At 42.4% G+C, this 18,429-nt stretch overlaps 1 protein-coding gene across 11 annotated transcripts in view; it reads left to right on the forward strand.

The window, feature by feature from the left end:
- The window catches only part of LOC143934131 (galactoside alpha-(1,2)-fucosyltransferase 2-like), a 417,951-nt gene extending 399,734 nt beyond the window's left edge, over window positions 1-18,217 (forward strand). For all 11 annotated transcript variants that reach the window (XM_077457459.1, XM_077457461.1, XM_077457463.1 and 8 more), the window contains one exon: window positions 15,014-18,217. In XM_077457459.1, coding sequence (XP_077313585.1) covers window positions 15,014-16,152 — 1,139 coding nt within the window. In that variant the 3' untranslated portion in view covers window positions 16,153-18,217. The remainder of the gene's footprint in view (window positions 1-15,013) is intronic.
- Window positions 18,218-18,429: the final 212 nt, after the last annotated feature.

The following is an 18,429-nucleotide window of genomic DNA, read 5'->3' on the forward strand; positions in this document are numbered from 1 at the left end:
CTTCCATTTTACTGACACTCTTGCAAAGTGATTTGGTTTACCACATGCAATACAGATTTTCCCATATGCAGGACACTTTTCTTTTCTTCTCTTGTACGTGCACATTGCCGCAATGCTTGCATGATGCAGGCTTCCTCCCAGGTGAGTTGTGTTGGTGACCCTTGTGCTGAAACTTATGCTGGTGGTTTTTCGAAGCTTTGCTGTTTAGAGGCTGCATTGATATTGTCAATCAGTTTATCCTGCACCATCGCTTACATATGTTTGTCAGTAAGTTCTGCAGTGCAACATATCTCAATTGCTGTTTGTAGATCTAAATTGTGTTTCCACAACATGTGGTGGCGTGTGCTTTCACTGGTGATACCCAAAACTATTTTATCACAAATAAGTTCATCTCTCAGAGAGCTTTTCCTCTTAGCCCTTGTACACACGGTAGGATATTCCAATGGACAATGTCCGATAGGACCGTGTTGTCGGATAATCCGACCCTGTGTGGGCTCCATCGGACTGTTTCCGTCGGAGTATCCGACGGACCAAGTTTTCCAGCTGGACTATAAAATTTTCCCACAACATGATCCGATCGGACTTTGTCCGATTGTGTGTAGAGAATTCCGATCAGACAAAGTGCCACGCATGCTCAGATGAAATTCCTAGACCAAAGCTATTGGCTACTAGCTGAACGTAGTCCCATCTTAACGAAATTAGGTCATCACATTCTGAATGATTGGATTTTCCGACAACTTTGTCCGACCGTGTGTATGCAACAGTTTCGGACAAAATCTGTCGGACAAAATCCAACGGATTTGGTTGTCAGAATGTCCGACCGTGTGACAAACCGGTCTATTGATTCACAGTCTTCTTGCTTACAGAAGCTAAATGTATATCTTTCATATATGACATTTTTAGAGGGTCTTAAGAAAGGCTTCTAATGCATCCAGAATGGTTCTGGTGTCACTCTTTTGATCCTCTGTGAGGTTCAGATTATGCTTGTAAACATGAAGGCATTCCCTGCCCATCACCCTTCTCAGTGTGACTGCTTGCACTGATGCAGGCTTCTCGTTTAACCCTGTGGCTCAGGGAGTAGTCCTCAAACTTGGCCCTGAAATTGTCCCAGTTATTGCTGACATCTCTACTCACCCTCATTCCCTCAGGCAGGGGAATGCTGTTAGCTGTCCTTGCTGCAAATATTCAGCATCCAGGTCAGGACTGCACTTGTCAGGAGGCACAATCAGTTCCAAGAACACTCACATCAAGTCTGGCAGGCTCTCAGCATCAAGTGTGTAGAAAGAGCATGGATCCAGAAATCTGACATGTTTGATGTAATGTATGTAGAGAGACAGCACAAGCCATTACTGTACAGAAGCCATGTTTACTGAAAGACCCAGCAGGAACAGGAAGTACAACAGAGATGCACCATAGAGTTGCATTTAAAGAAACATATCATCCATAACAGTAGTTACACAACTACCAACTTTTGTAGGAAGGTTTGTTTCATCTCCGTGTATCACATGAGGTTAGTCACTTCACTGGGTATAGGTAGGGGTTGACAACCAATTAATTGTTCTCCCGTTGGCGGCAACCCAGCTGGCAAGGGAGGCACCAGAAGTTAGAGAGTTTGATAGAGTCTGTAAACCATGCAGTAGGCCATGTAATATGTTGTGAGCTGTAATGGATGAAGTTTCTATAAAGTACAGAGAAGTTTTGTTGCCATTGACAAGTGCTTTGTTATTTTAATACTTTGGAAAGAGGGGGCAGGCATGGCGTATCTCAGTCATAACCGAGAGTGCCACCTTAACGACATACAGTCAGGGGGGGAAAAAAAGTATTTGATGACCCGCTGATTTTGTACGTTTGCCCACTGACAAAGAATTGATCAATCTATAATTTTAATGGCAGGTTTATTTTAACAGTGAGAGACAGAATAACAAAAATATCCAGAAAAAGGCATTTCAAAAAAGTTATAATATGATTTGCATTTTAATGAGTCAAGTATTTGATCCCCTATCAATCGGCAAGATTTCTGGTTCCCATGTATCTTCTATAAAGGTAACTAGCTGAGATTAGGAGCACTCAAAAAAGGAGTGCTCCTAATCTCAGTTTGGTACCCATATAAAAGACACCTGTCCATAGACGCAATCAGTCATTTAGATTCCAATCTCTCCACCATGGCCAGGACCAAAGAGCTGGGACAAGAATTGTAGACCTACACAAGTCTAAATGGGCTGCAAGAACATCGCTAAGCAGCTTGGTGTGAGGGTGACAACAGTTGGTGGGGTTATTTGCAAATTGAAGAAACACAAAATCTGTCAATCTCCGGTCTGGGGCTCTATGCAGGATCTCACCTCGTGGCGATTCAGTGGTCATGAGAACGGTGAGTAATCAGCCCAGAACTACAAGAGAGAATCTTGTCGATCTCAAGGCAGCTGGGACCATAGTCACCAAGAAAACACTACGCCATGAAGGACTGAAGAAAGCACATGTAAAAGCCCTTCTGAAGTTTGCTAATGAACATCTAAATGATTCAGAGGAGAACTGGGTGAAAGTGTTGTGGTCAGATGAGACCAAAATCAAGCTCTTTGGCGTCAACTCAAAGGATCGCTAAAGGCAATTATTATTATTTTTTTTAATAACAAACATGTTATACTTACCTTCACTGTGCAGCTCGTTTTGCACAGAGTGGCCCCGAACCTGCTCTTCTGGGGTCCCTCGGCGGCTGTCTCGGCTCCCTCCTGCAAGGACTTCACAACTTCATGCAAGCTTGCAGACGTTACCGTGATACAGCTAGTGGCCGTAGCCGCTTACTGTATCACCCGGCCCCGCCCCCCTTCATTGGATGTGATTGACAGCAGCGTGAGCCAATGACTGCGCTGCTGTCAATCCATCCACTCTAGCCAATCAATGGCCAGGATGAGCGGCAAAGAGGATGTCGGGGGCGAGCGCAAGACTTTCAAGGGGTCAGGTAAGTAAAAGGGGGGGGGGGGGGCGGCGTTGTCTGATGTTTGATGCATAGAATGTATTAAGGTGAAGAAACAATTACCTTTACAACCCCTTCAACTCACGGTGTTCGGAGGAGGAGGAATGCTGCCTATGACCCAAAGAACACCATCCCCACCATCAAACATGGAGGTGGAAACATTATGCTTGGGGGGGGGGGGGGGTTTCTGATAAGGGCACAGGACACCTTCACCGCATTAAAGGGACAATGGACAGGGCCATGCTTTGTCAAATTTTGGGAGAAACCGCCTTCCCTCAGCCAGGGCATTGAAAATGGATCATGGATGGGTATTCCAGCATGATGATGACCCATAACACACGACCAAGGCAACAAAGGAGTGGCTCAAGAAGAGGCACATCAAGGTCCTGAAGTGGGCTACCCAGTCTCCAGACATTAATCCTATAGAAAATATGTGGAGGGAGCTGAAGGTTCAAGTTACCAAACGTCAGCCTTGAAACCTTAATGACTTGGAGTAGCCAACTACAAGAAACATCTGACCTCTGCGATTGCCAACAAGGGTTTTGCCACCAAGTACTAAGTCCTGTTTTGCGAAGGTGTTAATTTACTCTTTTCTAATGCATTTTTTCTAGATATTTTTGTTGTTGTTCTGTCGTTCTGTCTTTCACTGTTAAATAAACCTACCATTAAAATTGTAGACTGATCATTTGTCAATGGGCAAATGTACAAAATCAGCAGGTGATCAAGCACTTTTTTTTTCCCTCACTGTACCCCCACGTATACCTCCTGGCAGCTTGCAAGGGCATGAATGCTCTGTTAATCCAGGTCCCCAGAGAAAACCCTGCCTACAAACGAGCTACAGATGGTTATTGCATTTAGTACCAAACATAACTATAACTTGACCCTTTTCTCTGATTTGTAAAGCACCTCCACACCCTAGGTAAATTCAAATATGTAACTGCTACCTAGGAATTCCAGAATATGTGCTGAAGTCAGAAAGTTCATATATGAGCAGTCAAAGCTAGATTATTTATGCATTGTCGGTTTATATCACAGTAGAAGTCAGCTGGTGGGTGGTTTCCTATTCTATAGACCTAAGGTTGTCATCGTCTGGCCAAAATTGCCATGATCAGTAGGGCAGTCATCTCTTGCCTATGGTTTTAGCTAATGTGGCAGTTGTGTGCAGAAGATAATTGTCAGGATAGATATTAATCAATAACTACATAGACTGGTTGTCCCTGGAATCCCACAGTTATTTTTAAAGGCTAAAGCCATAGGTCAAATTCTGAACAAATTTTCTTTCGAAAATCAGAAATTTTGTACCTTTTTGTTATCCAATGGTGCCACCATTGATTTCAAAATTCTACCAGCCAAGCATTCAATTTCACCTCCTGTTGCTACAGAAATGTTTTTTCCTGACTGGGAGTCTTCTTTTTTTTTTTTTTTTTCAAGTCACAGCTAATGCGCATTTCTTTTTCAATTATAAATTTGAAATTTTTCAATGCTTGAACGATTCTATATGATCGCATCCCACTCTTGCATGATTCTCCCATCATTGGTTAGAAATTTGTATGAATTTTTATTTTTTTTTAATTTCCAATATGCCCGATCACTCAAATTCGATGGCTGCACGAAAATTGGCCATTGCTGCAACCCCACCAATGGTGTGAAATTCGAAAAATAATTCTTAGTTACAATTTTCATAAGGAATTCAACCCATGTATGGCCTGCTTAAATCCAGGAAGATCTCTTCTCAGATGACAGTTTAGTGCAATTTGTGCTGGAGATAGAAAACTTCATATTTACTATACTTGCAAAAGTGGTCCTATTTTTTAGCTTTGCTCTATGTAACATTCTTCAAACCCATGATCATAACAATGTGCTGTTTGTAACACTGTGCTAGACCTGACATACACCAGACAGCCTCTGTATGCTATACAGTATGTTACATGCACTGCTCTGCTGTACACTGCGCTACTATGAATATTGTCCAGTATTCTATACTCTATCCCACTAGTCATCGGAGTATCATCATATAGAAGCTATTATTACCACTAGAACTTTCAAAATTGCATCCTTTTCAGTTCCGTACACGCGATTTGAAAATCGTACAACAGATTGTCTGTCTGTTTTTTTTGTTTGCTAGTCTCATATTGGAAATGAAGATTTCACTAAAGTGATTCTCATGCGACAGAATAAAAAATGTGAAGTGATGTATGTGTTGTAGTGTATTTGTATTGTATTGTATTTTTGAACGACAACTGTTATGCTTGTAAACATGGAGGCATTCCCTGCCCATCACCCTTCTCAGTGTGACTGCTTTCACTGATGCAGGCTTCTCTTTTAACCCTGTGGCTCAGGGAGTAGTCCTCAAACTTGGCCCTGAAATTGTCCCAGTTATTACTGACATCTCTACTCACCCTCATTCCCTCAGGCAGGGGAATGCTGTTAGCTGTCCTTGCTGCAAATATTCAGCATCCAGGTCAGGACTGCACTTGTCACGAGGCACAATCAGTTCCAAGAACACTCACATCAAGTCTGGCAGGCTCTCAGCATCAAGTGTGTAGAAAGAGCATGGATCCAGAAATCGGACATGTTTGATGTAATGTATGTAGAGAGACAGCACAAGCCATTACTGTACAGAAGCCATGTTTACTGAAAGACCCAGCAGGAACAGGAAGTACAAAAGAGATGCACCATAGAGTTGCATTTAAAGAAACATATCATCCATAACAGTAGTTACACAACTACCAACTTTTGTAGGAAGGTTTGTTTCATCTCCGTGTATCACGTGAGGTTAGTCACTTCACTGGGTATAGGTAGGGGTTGACAACCAATTAATTGTTCACCCGTTGGCGGCAACCCAGCTGGCAAGGGAGGCACCAGAAGTTAGAGAGTTTGATAGAGTTTGTAAACCATGCAGTAGGCCATGTAATATGTTGTGAGCTGTAATGGATGAAGTTTCTATAAAGTACAGAGTTTTGTTGCCATTGACAAGTGCTTTGTTATTTTAATACTTTGGAAAGGGGGTGCAGGCATGGCGTATCTCAGTCATAACCGAGAGTGCCACCTTAACGACATACAGTCAGGGGGGGGGGGGGGGGAAGTATTTGATGACCCGCTGATTTTGTACGTTTGCCCACTGACAAAGAATTGATCAATCTATAATTTTAATGGCAGGTTTATTTTAACAGTGAGAGACAGAATAACAAAAATATCCAGAAAAACGCATTTCAAAAAAGTTATAATATGATTTGCATTTTAATGAGTCAAGTATTTGATCCCCTATCAATCAGCAAGATTTCTGGTTCCCATGTATCTTCTATAAAGGTAACTAGCTGAGATTAGGAGCACTCAAAAAAGGAGTGCTCCTAATCTCAGTTTGGTACCCATATAAAAGACACCTGTCCATAGACGCAATCAGTCATTTAGATTCCAATCTCTCCACCATGGCCAGGACCAAAGAGCTGGGACAAGAATTGTAGACCTACACAAGTCTAAATGGGCTGCAAGAATATCGCTAAGCAGCTTGGTGTGAGGGTGACAACAGTTGGTGGGGTTATTTGCAAATTGAAGAAACATAAAATCTGTCAATCTCCGGTCTGGGGCTCTATGCAGGATCTCACCTCGTGGCGATTCAGTGGTCATGAGAACGGTGAGTAATCAGCCCAGAACTACAAGAGGGAATCTTGTCGATGATCTCAAGGCAGCTGGGACCATAGTCACCAAGAAAACACTACGCCATTAAGGACTGAAGAAAGCACATGTAAAGGCCCTTCTGAAGTTTGCTAATGAACATCTAAATGATTCAGAGGAGAACTGGGTGAAAGTGTTGTGGTCAGATGAGACCAAAATCAAGCTCTTTGGCGTCAACTCAAAGGATCACTAAAGGTAATTTTTTTTTTTTATTTTTTTTAATAACAAACATGTTATACTTACCTCCACTGTGCAGCTCGTTTTGCACAGAGTGGCCCCCGAAACCTGCTCTTCTGGGGTCCCTCGGCGGCTGTCTCGGCTCCCTCCTGCAAGGACTTCACAACTTCATGCAAGCTTGCAGACGTTACCGTGATACAGCTAGTGGCCGTAGCCGCTTACTGTATCACCCGGCCCCGCCCCCCTTCATTGGATGTGATTGACAGCAGCGTGAGCCAATGGCTGCGCTGCTTTCAATCCATCCACTCTAGCCAATCAACGGCCAGGGTGAGCGGCAAAGAGGATGTCGGGGGGCGAGCGCAGGACTTTCGAGGGGTCAGGTAAGTAAAAGGGGGGAGGGGCGACGTTGTCTGATGTTTGATGCATAGAATGTATTAAGGTGAAGAAACGTTTACCTTTACAACCCCTTCAACTCACGGTGTTCGGAGGAGGAGGAATGCTGCCTATGACCCAAAGAACACCATCCCTACCATCAAACATGGAGGTGGAAACATTATGCTTGGGGGGGGGGGTTTCTGATAAGGGCACAGGACACCTTCACCGCATTAAAGGGACAATGGACAGGGCCATGCTTTGTCAAATTTTGGGTGAGAACCTCCTTCCCTCAGCCAGGGCATTGAAAATGGATCATGGATGGGTATTCCAGCATGACGATGACCCATAACACACGACCAAGGCAACAAAGGAGTGGCTCAAGAAGAAGCACATCAAGGTCCTGAAGTGGCATACCCAGTCTCCAGACATTAATCCTATAGAAAATATGTGGAGGGAGCTGAAGGTTCAAGTTACCAAACTTCAGCCTTGAAACCTTAATGACTTGGAGTAGCCAACTACAAGAAACATCTGACCTCTGCGATTGCCAACAAGGGTTTTGCCACCAAGTACTAAGTCCTGTTTTGCGAAGGTGTTAATTTACTCATTAAAATGCAAATCAATTTATAACTTTTTCAAATGCATTTTTTCTAGATATTTTTGTTGTTGTTCTGTCGTTCTGTCTTTCACTGTTAAATAAACCTACCATTAAAATTGTAGACTGATCATTTGTCAATGGGCAAATGTACAAAATCAGCAGGTGATCAAGCACTTTTTTTCCCTCACTGTACCCCCACGTATACCTCCTGGCAGCTTGCAAGGGCATGAATGCTCTGCTAATCCAGGTCCCCAGAGAAAACCCTGCCTACAAACGAGCTACAGATGGTTATTGCATTTAGTACCAAACATAACTATAACTTGACCCCTTTCTCCGATTTGTAAAGCACCTCCACACCCTAGGTAAATTCAAATATGTGACTGCTACCTAGGAATTCCAGAATATGTGCTGAAGTCAGAAAGTTCTAATATGAGCAGTCAAAGCTAGATTATTTATGCATTGTCTGTTTATATCACAGTAGAAGTCAGCTGGTAGGTGGCTTCCTATTCTATAGACCTAAGGTTGTCATCGTCTGGCCAAAATTGCCATGATCAGTAGGGCAGTCATCTCTTGCCTATGGTTTTAGCTAATGTGGCAGTTGTGTGCAGAAGATAATTGTCAGGATAGATATTAATCAATAACTACGTAGACTGGTTGTCCCTGGAATCCCACAGTTATTTTAAAGACTAAAGCCATAGGTCAAATTCTGAACAAATTTTCTTTTCGAAAATCAGAAATGTTGTACCTTTTTGTTATCCAATGGTGCCACCATTGATTTCAAAATTCTACCAGCCAAGCATTCAATTTCACCTCCTGTTGCTACAGAATTTTTTTTTCCTGACTGGGAGTCTTCTTTTTTTTTTTTTTTTTTCCAGGTCACAGCTAATGCGCATTTCTTTTTCAATTATAAATTTGAAATTTTTCAATGCTTGATTGAACGATTCTATATGATCGCATCCCACTCTTGCATGATTCTCCCATCATTGGTTAGAAATTTGTATGATTTTTATTTTATTTTTTTAATTTCCAATATGCCCGATCACTCAAATTCGATGGCTGCACGAAAATTGGCCATTGCTGCAGCCCCACCAATGGTGTGAAATTCGAAAAATAATTCTTAGTTACAATTTTCATAAGGAATTCAACCCATGTATGGCCTGCTTAAATCCAGGAAGATCTCTTCTCAGATGACAATTTAGTGCGATTTGTGCTGGAGATAGAAAACTTCATATTTACTATACTTGCAAAAGTGGTCCTACTTTTTAGCTTTGCTCTATGTAACATTCTTCAAACCCATGATCATAACAATGTGCTGTTTGTAACACTGTGCTAGACCTGACATACACCAGACAGCCTCTGTATGCTATACAGTATGTTACATGCACTGCTCTGCTGTACACTGTATGCGCTACTACCCTGTTTCCCCGATAGTAAGACACCCCCGATTGTAAGACGTATCGGGAGTTTCAAAGGGGTCGGCTAATATAAGCCGTACCCCGAAAGTAAGACATATGTCTTACTTTCGGGGAAACACGGGGGTATTGCCGCCTCCAGTGGCGTACTAAGAGTGGGGCGGGGGGTGCGGGCTGCATCGGGTGCCACACCCTGGGGGGGTGCCAGACCAGTGCCCTCCCCCTCCGACTGAAGAGACAGCGCCGTTCTGAGCAGTCTCGGGCAGCGGCTGTCACTCACAGCCGAGCAGAGTGAAGCCGCCTCCCCCTCCCCTTGTATGGCTACACAGTGCTGTCCATGAAGGAGAAGGGGGAGGCGGCTTCACTGAAGCCGCCTCCCCCTCCTCCTCCTCCTCCTCCATACACAGCACTGTGTAGCCATACAAGAGGAGGGGGAGGTGGCTTCACTCTGCTCGGCTGTGAGTGACAGCCGCTGCCCGAGACTGATCAGAATGGCGCGACGCAACCACAGAGAAGGAGATTATTGCGCCAGGTCCCGGATCACTGCCGACAGGTGTCACTGGCTCTGTGCCCTCCCGGTACAGGTCAGTGCTGGTCATACAGAGAGAGACCAAGGAGGGGGAGGGGGAGGGGGGTGTGAAGAGATTCTCTGCAGCTCTTATGTAACCGCAAGATGCAACTGAGGAGGACTACAAGTCCCAACAAAACGGGCTGTGTGGGCTTACAGTTCTCCTCTGCTGAGCATAGCAGCTTTGTATGCTTGGACTTGTAGTCCTCCATAGTGCAGCCTTGCATGCTGGGACTTGTAGGCCTCCTCTGTAGTACAGTGCAGCCTTGCATGCTGGGACTTGTAGTCCTCTAATGCAGTGCAGCCTTGCTTGCTGGGACTTGTAGTCCTCTTCTGTAGCGCAGTGCAGCTCTGCATGCTGGGATTTTTTTCCAATATAAGACATACCCCGAAAGTAAGACATAGTGGGGCTTTTGGGGATAAAAAGAAAGTAAGACACTGTCTTACTTTCGGGGAAACACGGTATGAATATTGTCCAGTATTCTATACTCTATCCCACTAGTCATCAGAGTATCATCATATAGAAGCTATTATTACCACTAGAACTTTCAAAATTGCATCCTTTTCAGTTCCGTACACGCGATTTGAAAATCGTACAACAGATTGTCTGTCTGTTTTTTTTGGTTGCTAGTCTCATATTGAAAATGAAGAGTTCACTAAAGTGATAAATTCTCATGCGACAGAATAAAAAATTTGAAGTGATGTATGTGTTGTAGTGTATTTGTATTGTATTTTTGAACAACAACTGTACTGATTAAACAAAGTTGTACAATCCTGGTATCATACGAGAAAAATGTTCACGCTTGCCCTATCGGATAATATCGGATGAACTGTCGTGATCCACTCTTGAATGCTCTGTACTAACGATCAGATTATCGTATGATCGCTTCAAAAAGTGGTATTTTTTTTATACGATTTTCAGGTCATGTGAATGAACAAATATTCATGTTTAACTAGAGTGTAACTTTTAAACTGAAGTTGGTTACATTGTACAGAGGTACCTACTTTAAGAGTCCATTCACACAGGAGCGACACGACTTCCAGCGTGATTTTGAGAGGCAACTTGGACAAGACTTGAGTATGAATCACAGAGCGACTTGGGGCAACTTACAAGGCAACTTGAAGTTGTCTCCAGGACAGAGGACTTTGCCAGTTGCCAATCACATAATAATCGGCTCTGTGGGAGGGAGAGGTTTGCCTAGAAAACTATTTTTACTTCCTGGAAAGTTGCTTCAGTTAAGACAGGGGATCCGACTTGGAGGCAACTTCCATTGAAATCAATGGGTACAAGTCGCCTAGAAGTCGGATTGAAGTAGTACAGGAACCTTTTCTGAAGTCGGAGCAACTTCAGTAGTGTGCATTAAGATGGCTCTAATTCCCTTACATTGATTTTACCATGTCGCACGACTAGGGGTGACTTCAAGTCGGATCCAAAGTTGCCCCTGTGTGAATGGACTCTAAGGCCGCGTACACACGGGCGGATTGTCTGCCCAACTAAGTTCGTCAGACAATCCGACAGACAGTCCGTCCAACTTTTGAATGAACTGACTTGACCACACACGATGAACAGACAGTCCGCTGAAAGCTTGCGCGATGACGTGTACAGCACGTACGACGGGACTAGAAATACGACGTCCAATACACTGCAATGCAACCTTCGGCGTGTAAATCCTTTCTGAGCATGCGCCATACTTAGTCCATCCAACTTGCCTACACACGAGCGGACTGTCCGCTGAAACCAAGTTTGGACGGACAAAATTACGGAAATTCCGAAAGACTTAGTCTGTCAGACTGTCCGCTGAAAAAGTCAGCTGAAGCCCACACACGAGCGGATTGTCCGCTGAAACACGTTTCAGCGGACTAAGTTGGGCAGACAATCCGCCCGTGTGTACGCGGCCTAAGGCTACTGTCACACTGAGGTGGTTTTTAAGTGCTTTAGTGCTAGAAATAGCCTCTGAAAAGCACCTCCCATTCATTGCAGTGTGTCTTTTCACACTGGGGCGGTTCGCTTGAGAGACATTGCAAAAAGTCCTGCAAGCAGCATCTTTGTGTGTTGGTAGCGCTGTATTTGGCGCTCCCAAAAAGCCCTGCCCATTGCAATGAATAGGCAGCACTTCCAAAGCACCTTAAAAGTTTGCAAAACTGGACTTTTTACAATTTTTTGGGGGGGTAATAGCACCCCGCTAGAGCCCAAAAAGCGTCACTAAAACAGCGCTTAAGCGGCGCTAAAACGAGCCACGCATCCCAGTGAAAGGGGTCTAAATGAGCATTTATCAGCAAGCTCACTGTGTAATTACAACTCTAGCAACATTCCATGCAAGGGTGCCAGGGGGATCTAGAACCCCCAAGATCCAGGGGAGATATGGGCATATCAGCAGGGGAACACAGCAGACTCACCTTTGTAGTCGCCACAGAAAAGAACAAAATTGTCAATAGTAAGTGCTACAGAAGGCCCAAAAAGTTACAAGAGGTCTGTTGTAAGCCAAAAGTGAAATGTCAGTTTGAATGAAGTAATTATCTGAGTATGCCTTTTTAGAGAGGAAGCAATCATTTCTGACTTTGGAAGTAATTGATTTTACCAGTAGGGGTTTTAACTTGTGTGATCTGGTCAATCCTTCTTTTTTTTTCTCACTAGAGAGGCAGTAAACCGTGCTTGTGCTGTGCTTCAATCCTATAGGCAATTCGTGCAACAGTGACAGGTCCTAGTGTGTAAAGTGATGACAACCTGCACTTTTTTTTTTTTTCAAAGAGACATTTGCTCCTCTAGCCAACTATTATATGTGCCTGATAACACTTGCCTCAGGCAATTTCCAGGCTCGTTGACACTGCACTTTTCAATTGTCTTATAATCACAATTCACATTTGTCAAGTTGTAGACAAAGCTTTGCTTGTTCTGGCCTCACCCTCAAAGATTATAGTTCGGCTTGAGAACAAGTTGTAATTATACTGACAGCTCTATACTAGAATTGTAGCTGAGAGGCATCACTGATGAGGCATGGGCAGATTAGTCATGTAATCATTTCTTATAGCTGACTTAAAGGAGAAGTCCAGCCTGGGGTCATTCGGCTGGGCTTCTCCTATTGGTCACGGGAGTGCAATTTGTTTTGCACTCCTGTGACATATTTTCAGCAGAGAGCGGTCTGAAGTCCACTTTTTCTGCGGACATCCCCAGGATCAGTCCAGGCATCGCGTCATCCCGACTTCGGAAGTCTAGATCCGCCAGGTGCCTGGATTGATGGGCGTCTCAGCCTCTCAGGGAGCCGCTGAGATGGCCACCCCCCACCCCTCCACAGCTCATCGTTCCAATAAGCGTAGAGAAACAGAGCAGGAGAGCTGCTGACTGACAGGCAGCAACGCTCCACTTGGGGAGGTGAGAGAACCGAGCAACCGACAGTGTTTAGTGGATCGGTTCTCAGTGAAGAGGCAGCGGCAGACAGATGCAGCATCAGATCAATGCTGCATCCACCTAGGTAAGTATGCTTATAGGATAAAAAAAATCCCATACATCTTTTTAATAGGTTGTTTTTACGAAAGGCAAATAGACTGTGCATGCTGCAAGTGCAGTTTCCCCAGAGCTTAGTAAATTAAAAGATCTTCACTTGCAAGGAAAATGAAAGTAAACAGCATTTTTGCTCGCACATGATTGGATGATGGAAGTTAGCAGAGCTCCCTTTTTGTTTACTAAGCTCTGGATCACATGCACTTGCAAAGTGCACAGTCTACTTGCCTTCAGTAAATTCACCTCAGTGTGTCTGTATCTCTATTAAGTCAAAAGGAACCTGTCATTTAGAAAAATACTTGGTTCAGAATTCATGGGAGGCTTTTGAGACTAGTTTTTTGCTTTGGGACAGATTCTTTTAAAGCTGGCCTGTCAAAGATTCATACGAGTTGGATAGGAAGTGAAGGGAAATCCCCCCCCCCTAATGGAATACAGATGGTAAAAAATAAACTGACAGAAGTTTAGATCCTATGTTATTTTACAGGCGTTTAGATATTGATAAGCTTGTTTAGCAGGGTTGATTTGATTTAGATGAAGTCAATTTAAATCACTAATAAAAAGGCTTGATTTAAATAAACTCAATTTTTAAATCATACATTTCAAAGAGCATGTGTCATCTCTGTCCTGCAGCAGATCCTCCTCTGACCCGCTGTCGACTCACCAACAGTCATATTCATTTTAATGAGACGGCTGTTGATGCGACAGTGACACAACAAGGTGAGGGACGTGGTGGTAGCAGGCGAGTGGATGCCCGCTAACAGGCGCTGCCATGATGGATCTGAAATGACAGGTGCTCTTTAAATGTAAGAATTTATTCTTGCTGGTGGTTAAAGAGGAAGTAAACCCTGATGGGTTTCCTTCCTCTTTGATTCCCTGCAAAGGTAAAGCATAATGGGCTACTATGCATCGCATAGTAGTCCATCATGTGTCACTTACCTGACACAGGAGCCAGCGAAGTCACCGCTGTCCCCTTGTGTACGGAGCCTCCATCTTCTTGGTGGGTCACACTGCTCCGGCGCTGTCATTCGGCAGAGCATGCGCCGTAGACAGCGGTGTCTGTCTTTTGGCAAATATCTCCTAAACCGTGTAGGTTTAGGAGATATATCTTGGACCTACAGGTAAACCTTAATCTAGGCTTACCTGTAGGTCAAAGTGGTTTGTAAGGGTTTACAACCACTTTAAAATCGTTAATATTTGCAAACAAAATGAAGGTTTTCTATTTAGAATAAGAATCTGTCAGGTTAGTAAAACAGCGATATTAGAACTTCTTCAATCATACAGTTTGTTGTGTACATAGATTTGCAAAACAATGGGATAAAGGAATATTCCTGAACTTTGTTTTATTTCATGGTCACTGTAAAATTGTATGACTGCATCAATGCAATGCATGTTATCTCAGCTTGTAGAACCTGGATTCGTCGAATGAGTCTACCAAAAATTTAAATAATGCAGAATATACAGCCTCATGCTACATAACCAAGCTCAATTTCATGCTGGATAAACAAAATTAATTATCAATAATCTATTAATATCTATCCTAAATAGAAAACTATTTTTAGATAGATTTTTACTCTTTTTACTACTTTTTTATGTGATTTATGTAGGACCAAGAAATAGTCATATAATTTGGGAGGAAATTTCATAAATGAGACATTCTTTTATAATATTTCTCAGGATTGATTTTGTGTTTTCCATTGCATCCAACATGACATATTTACCCTTTGCTTCATTTTTCTAACAGGCATTCGATTTTTTATGGATGATCCTTTCTTACCGTCCAAGGTACAGGACCGATATCAAATGAAGATGGAGTTACCCAACAAGAAAAAGAAAATTCTCCTCTTAGGATGTATCTTTGTGTCAACGGTAGTGTTCTATATCCTGTACAGACTGCAGCTTCATTTACAGTTTTTAAACTTTACTGCTAATCTGCCTATATCTTTAATCTGTCCTGAGAAAGACAACAAGCCTGTGGAGTCAAACCACGATCAGCAAGATACAAGTACTGACGAAATTGTGCAAAAGTGCAAAAATTCTGGAATATGGACAGTTAAACCTGATGGTAGGTTAGGTAACCATATGGGGGAGTATGCTACCTTGTATGCCTTGGCCAAAGCAAACAAACGCCAAGCTTTCATCCTTACAGATATGCATAACTATTTAGCTCCTATATTTAAGATCACCCTGCCAGTGTTGCATAATAACGTTGCTTTTCGTGTTCCATTTCAAGAATACTGGATACATGACTGGATGTCTGAAGAATATAATCACATTGAAAGCAGTTTTATCAAACTTACAGGGTACCCTTGCTCTTGGACGTTTTTTCACCACCTTCGGGATGAAATCCGAAGGGAATTTACAGTACATGACTATCTTAAAAATGAAGCCAACCATGTCCTAGAGACGATAAAAGGCTCCAGAAAAAATGCGACCTACATTGGAGTTCACGTCCGAAGAGGTGACTATGTGAGTGTCATGCCAAATGTTTGGAAGGGTGTGATTGCAGACAAAGGTTATCTGGATAAAGCCATGAGTTATTTCCGTAACAAATATGAAGAACCTGTTTTTGTGGTGACCAGCAATGGTATGGACTGGTGTAAAGAAAACATTGACAATTCCAGAGGAGATGTCCACTTCTCTGGCGATGGTAACGAATCAACTCCTGGCAAGGATTTTGCACTTCTGGTTGGTTGTAATCATACAATCATGACAATTGGCACCTTTGGTTTCTGGGCAAGTTATTTAGTAGGAGGAGAAACAATATACCTCACAAACTTCACATTACCGGAGTCAGAATTCTTAAAACTCTTCCATTATGATGCAGCATTCCTCCCTGAATGGAAAGGGATACCTGCAGATTTATCACCTCTTAAACCCTGATACAAATGCTGAAATAGCCAAAGCTGCTTGTGCCTCACACACTCTGATACATTCAAACAAACACAAGTACAGACTGCCATATTGCCATTTCTCTCAGAGGGAAAAGACATTGGGATATATTAGCAAAAACTGGAGCGGAATTGATTATTCTGTTTTCTAAGGACATTCAACTTTGACCCCTGTTTTCTTCTTTCAGTACATTAAGTTGGCTTTTAGTAGACATTCAAATCCTGCTGATTCTTTTTAAATGTGAATATTTTGTACTTTACTATTTATTTTTGTGGATTCTGCAGGGGTGTTCTAGCCTTCTGCCTTGAACATTCCAAGGCATTCCCAGTTTACTTTAAAGCGGACAATCACTGCTTTTATAAGTAATGGCTGCAGGAGGTAGCAAACATTGATACATTTATATGAGCTCCCTATTTTCAGATTCAGTATCAATGTGTATACAATTACATTTTATTCTGATTTGAAGTTCACTTCAATTCATTCCAGTGGTTACATTTAATGCAAATGGTGCAGTAGTTGGCACTTTGAAACCTATAGTGAATGCATATATTAAGTTGGACAGATAGATTTAGCACTGAATGGAAGGCAGTAGTACATGCTCAGAACTTCTATCAGTACTTCTATACTGTTACTGGTGACGTTTCTTTGGAATTGGAAGCTTATTAAATAATATGGTTGAAGAAATAACCCACTAAAACAAATCACTAGTTTCTGAGGGTAGCTATATTTTGCACACAGTTTGGTTCCTTGCCTATATGTAATGTAGTTCAGTAACTGACTGGAGAACCATGGAAGAACAGGTTTCCTCACTCTGCTGTACCTTACCAATCACCGCAACAATCAAGTCAAGGGTGTGTGGATTTGCGGACTACTGTCAAAGTGAGGAGGAACATAACATTGCTGCCTTTAGAGTTGTTCTACCAGAGACAACTCCTCAACCCCCCCCCCCCCTTTTTTTGCACACATTATGGAAGGATCCATCTCCTGCCTTTCCGTTAGTTTATGCACATTACAGGCTATAGCATATGATAATATACATTGTGCTTAAGGGCATGGGGTGGTAATAATTTGTTCTCCTGGAACTGAGAGTGAAGCACTAAAAATTTCCTGGCTTGTAGGGGGGCAATGGTGGCTAAGCAATCCCCACCACAGAAGATTATTAGTATATCACAGACTATTTATATATGACTGTTTTAACTAAAGTGTGCCTTATTTATAGTATTATGCAAATGATTGTTCAGCGAAGGGAGAATAAGTTGGAAATAATTACCAAAACAGTTGTATATTTGTCATATCTGATATGGAAATATATTTTAATGTACTGAGCAAATTTGTAGTTGTATGACTAAAACCACAGAAAACTGGGGAACTATATTGGAACCAACCATTTAGTTCATATGTCATATGCCAGGGCACATTTGAGAATAACCGATGAAAGCTCAGTGGTTAGCATGGGTAGTTGGCACTATTTTTTGGCTCTGGTTTTCAAACCGAACCCTCTCAGGTATTTATGTGAAGCTGAGTTATTACTAGCAGCTAATCTTTTTCCATAAACTCTTGTGACATACAGTAGGTGCCATAAAGCACACGTTGGAGTTACTTTGGAACTAATAGGATGAGGTTAAAAAATGGCTGTTTAGGCTATGGTAAGAGTTAGACCACATGCCTTAAAAGAGATGTATAGTTTTTTTTTTTTTGTAAGACTCATATTTACCTAGGTGGATGCAGCATTATCTGTCCCCCAGTGCCTCTAACACTCCCTGAAGCTCTATCTAGCACTCCCTGTGCAGAGAGCTGCTGTCAGCCCGCTGTCTGCTGAAAACGGGTCCCAGGAAAGCAGAACTGCACTTCTGTGAGTGGTTCCAAACCCAAAGGGGAATTCTATTTGGCATCATTTAGGTGGCAGGCAGAAACTTGTTCTGTAAACTATTAGACATGCAGAATTGGCAGTTTCACATGAGTGTCATCTTTACATGCTACATTGAAAATTATAATTTCCTGAAAAATTGTTTACAATTGGTTGTTGTACAATAAAAGCATATGGAGTAAGCTGCTACCTGACATGAACAGACCTATTCAATAAAAACAATACAAGGAGTAAAGCTCAAATTTTCATACAAGAAAGAAAGCCTTTGTACCAAGTATATGGTATATCATAAATTCCGCCTTTTAAATGAATAGATTGTGTTACAGCCTTTAGAAAGGTTTCACTGCAAAGAAAATCCCCAGGCCAAATTCTTGAATTACTTTACTTGGATTACTGGAAGA

This window comes from Lithobates pipiens, unplaced genomic scaffold (assembly GCF_037356315.1).
Source record: "Lithobates pipiens isolate NorthernLeopardFrog02 unplaced genomic scaffold, aLitPip1_a1.2 Scaffold_27, whole genome shotgun sequence".
Classification (NCBI taxonomy): Eukaryota; Metazoa; Chordata; class Amphibia; order Anura; family Ranidae; genus Lithobates; species Lithobates pipiens.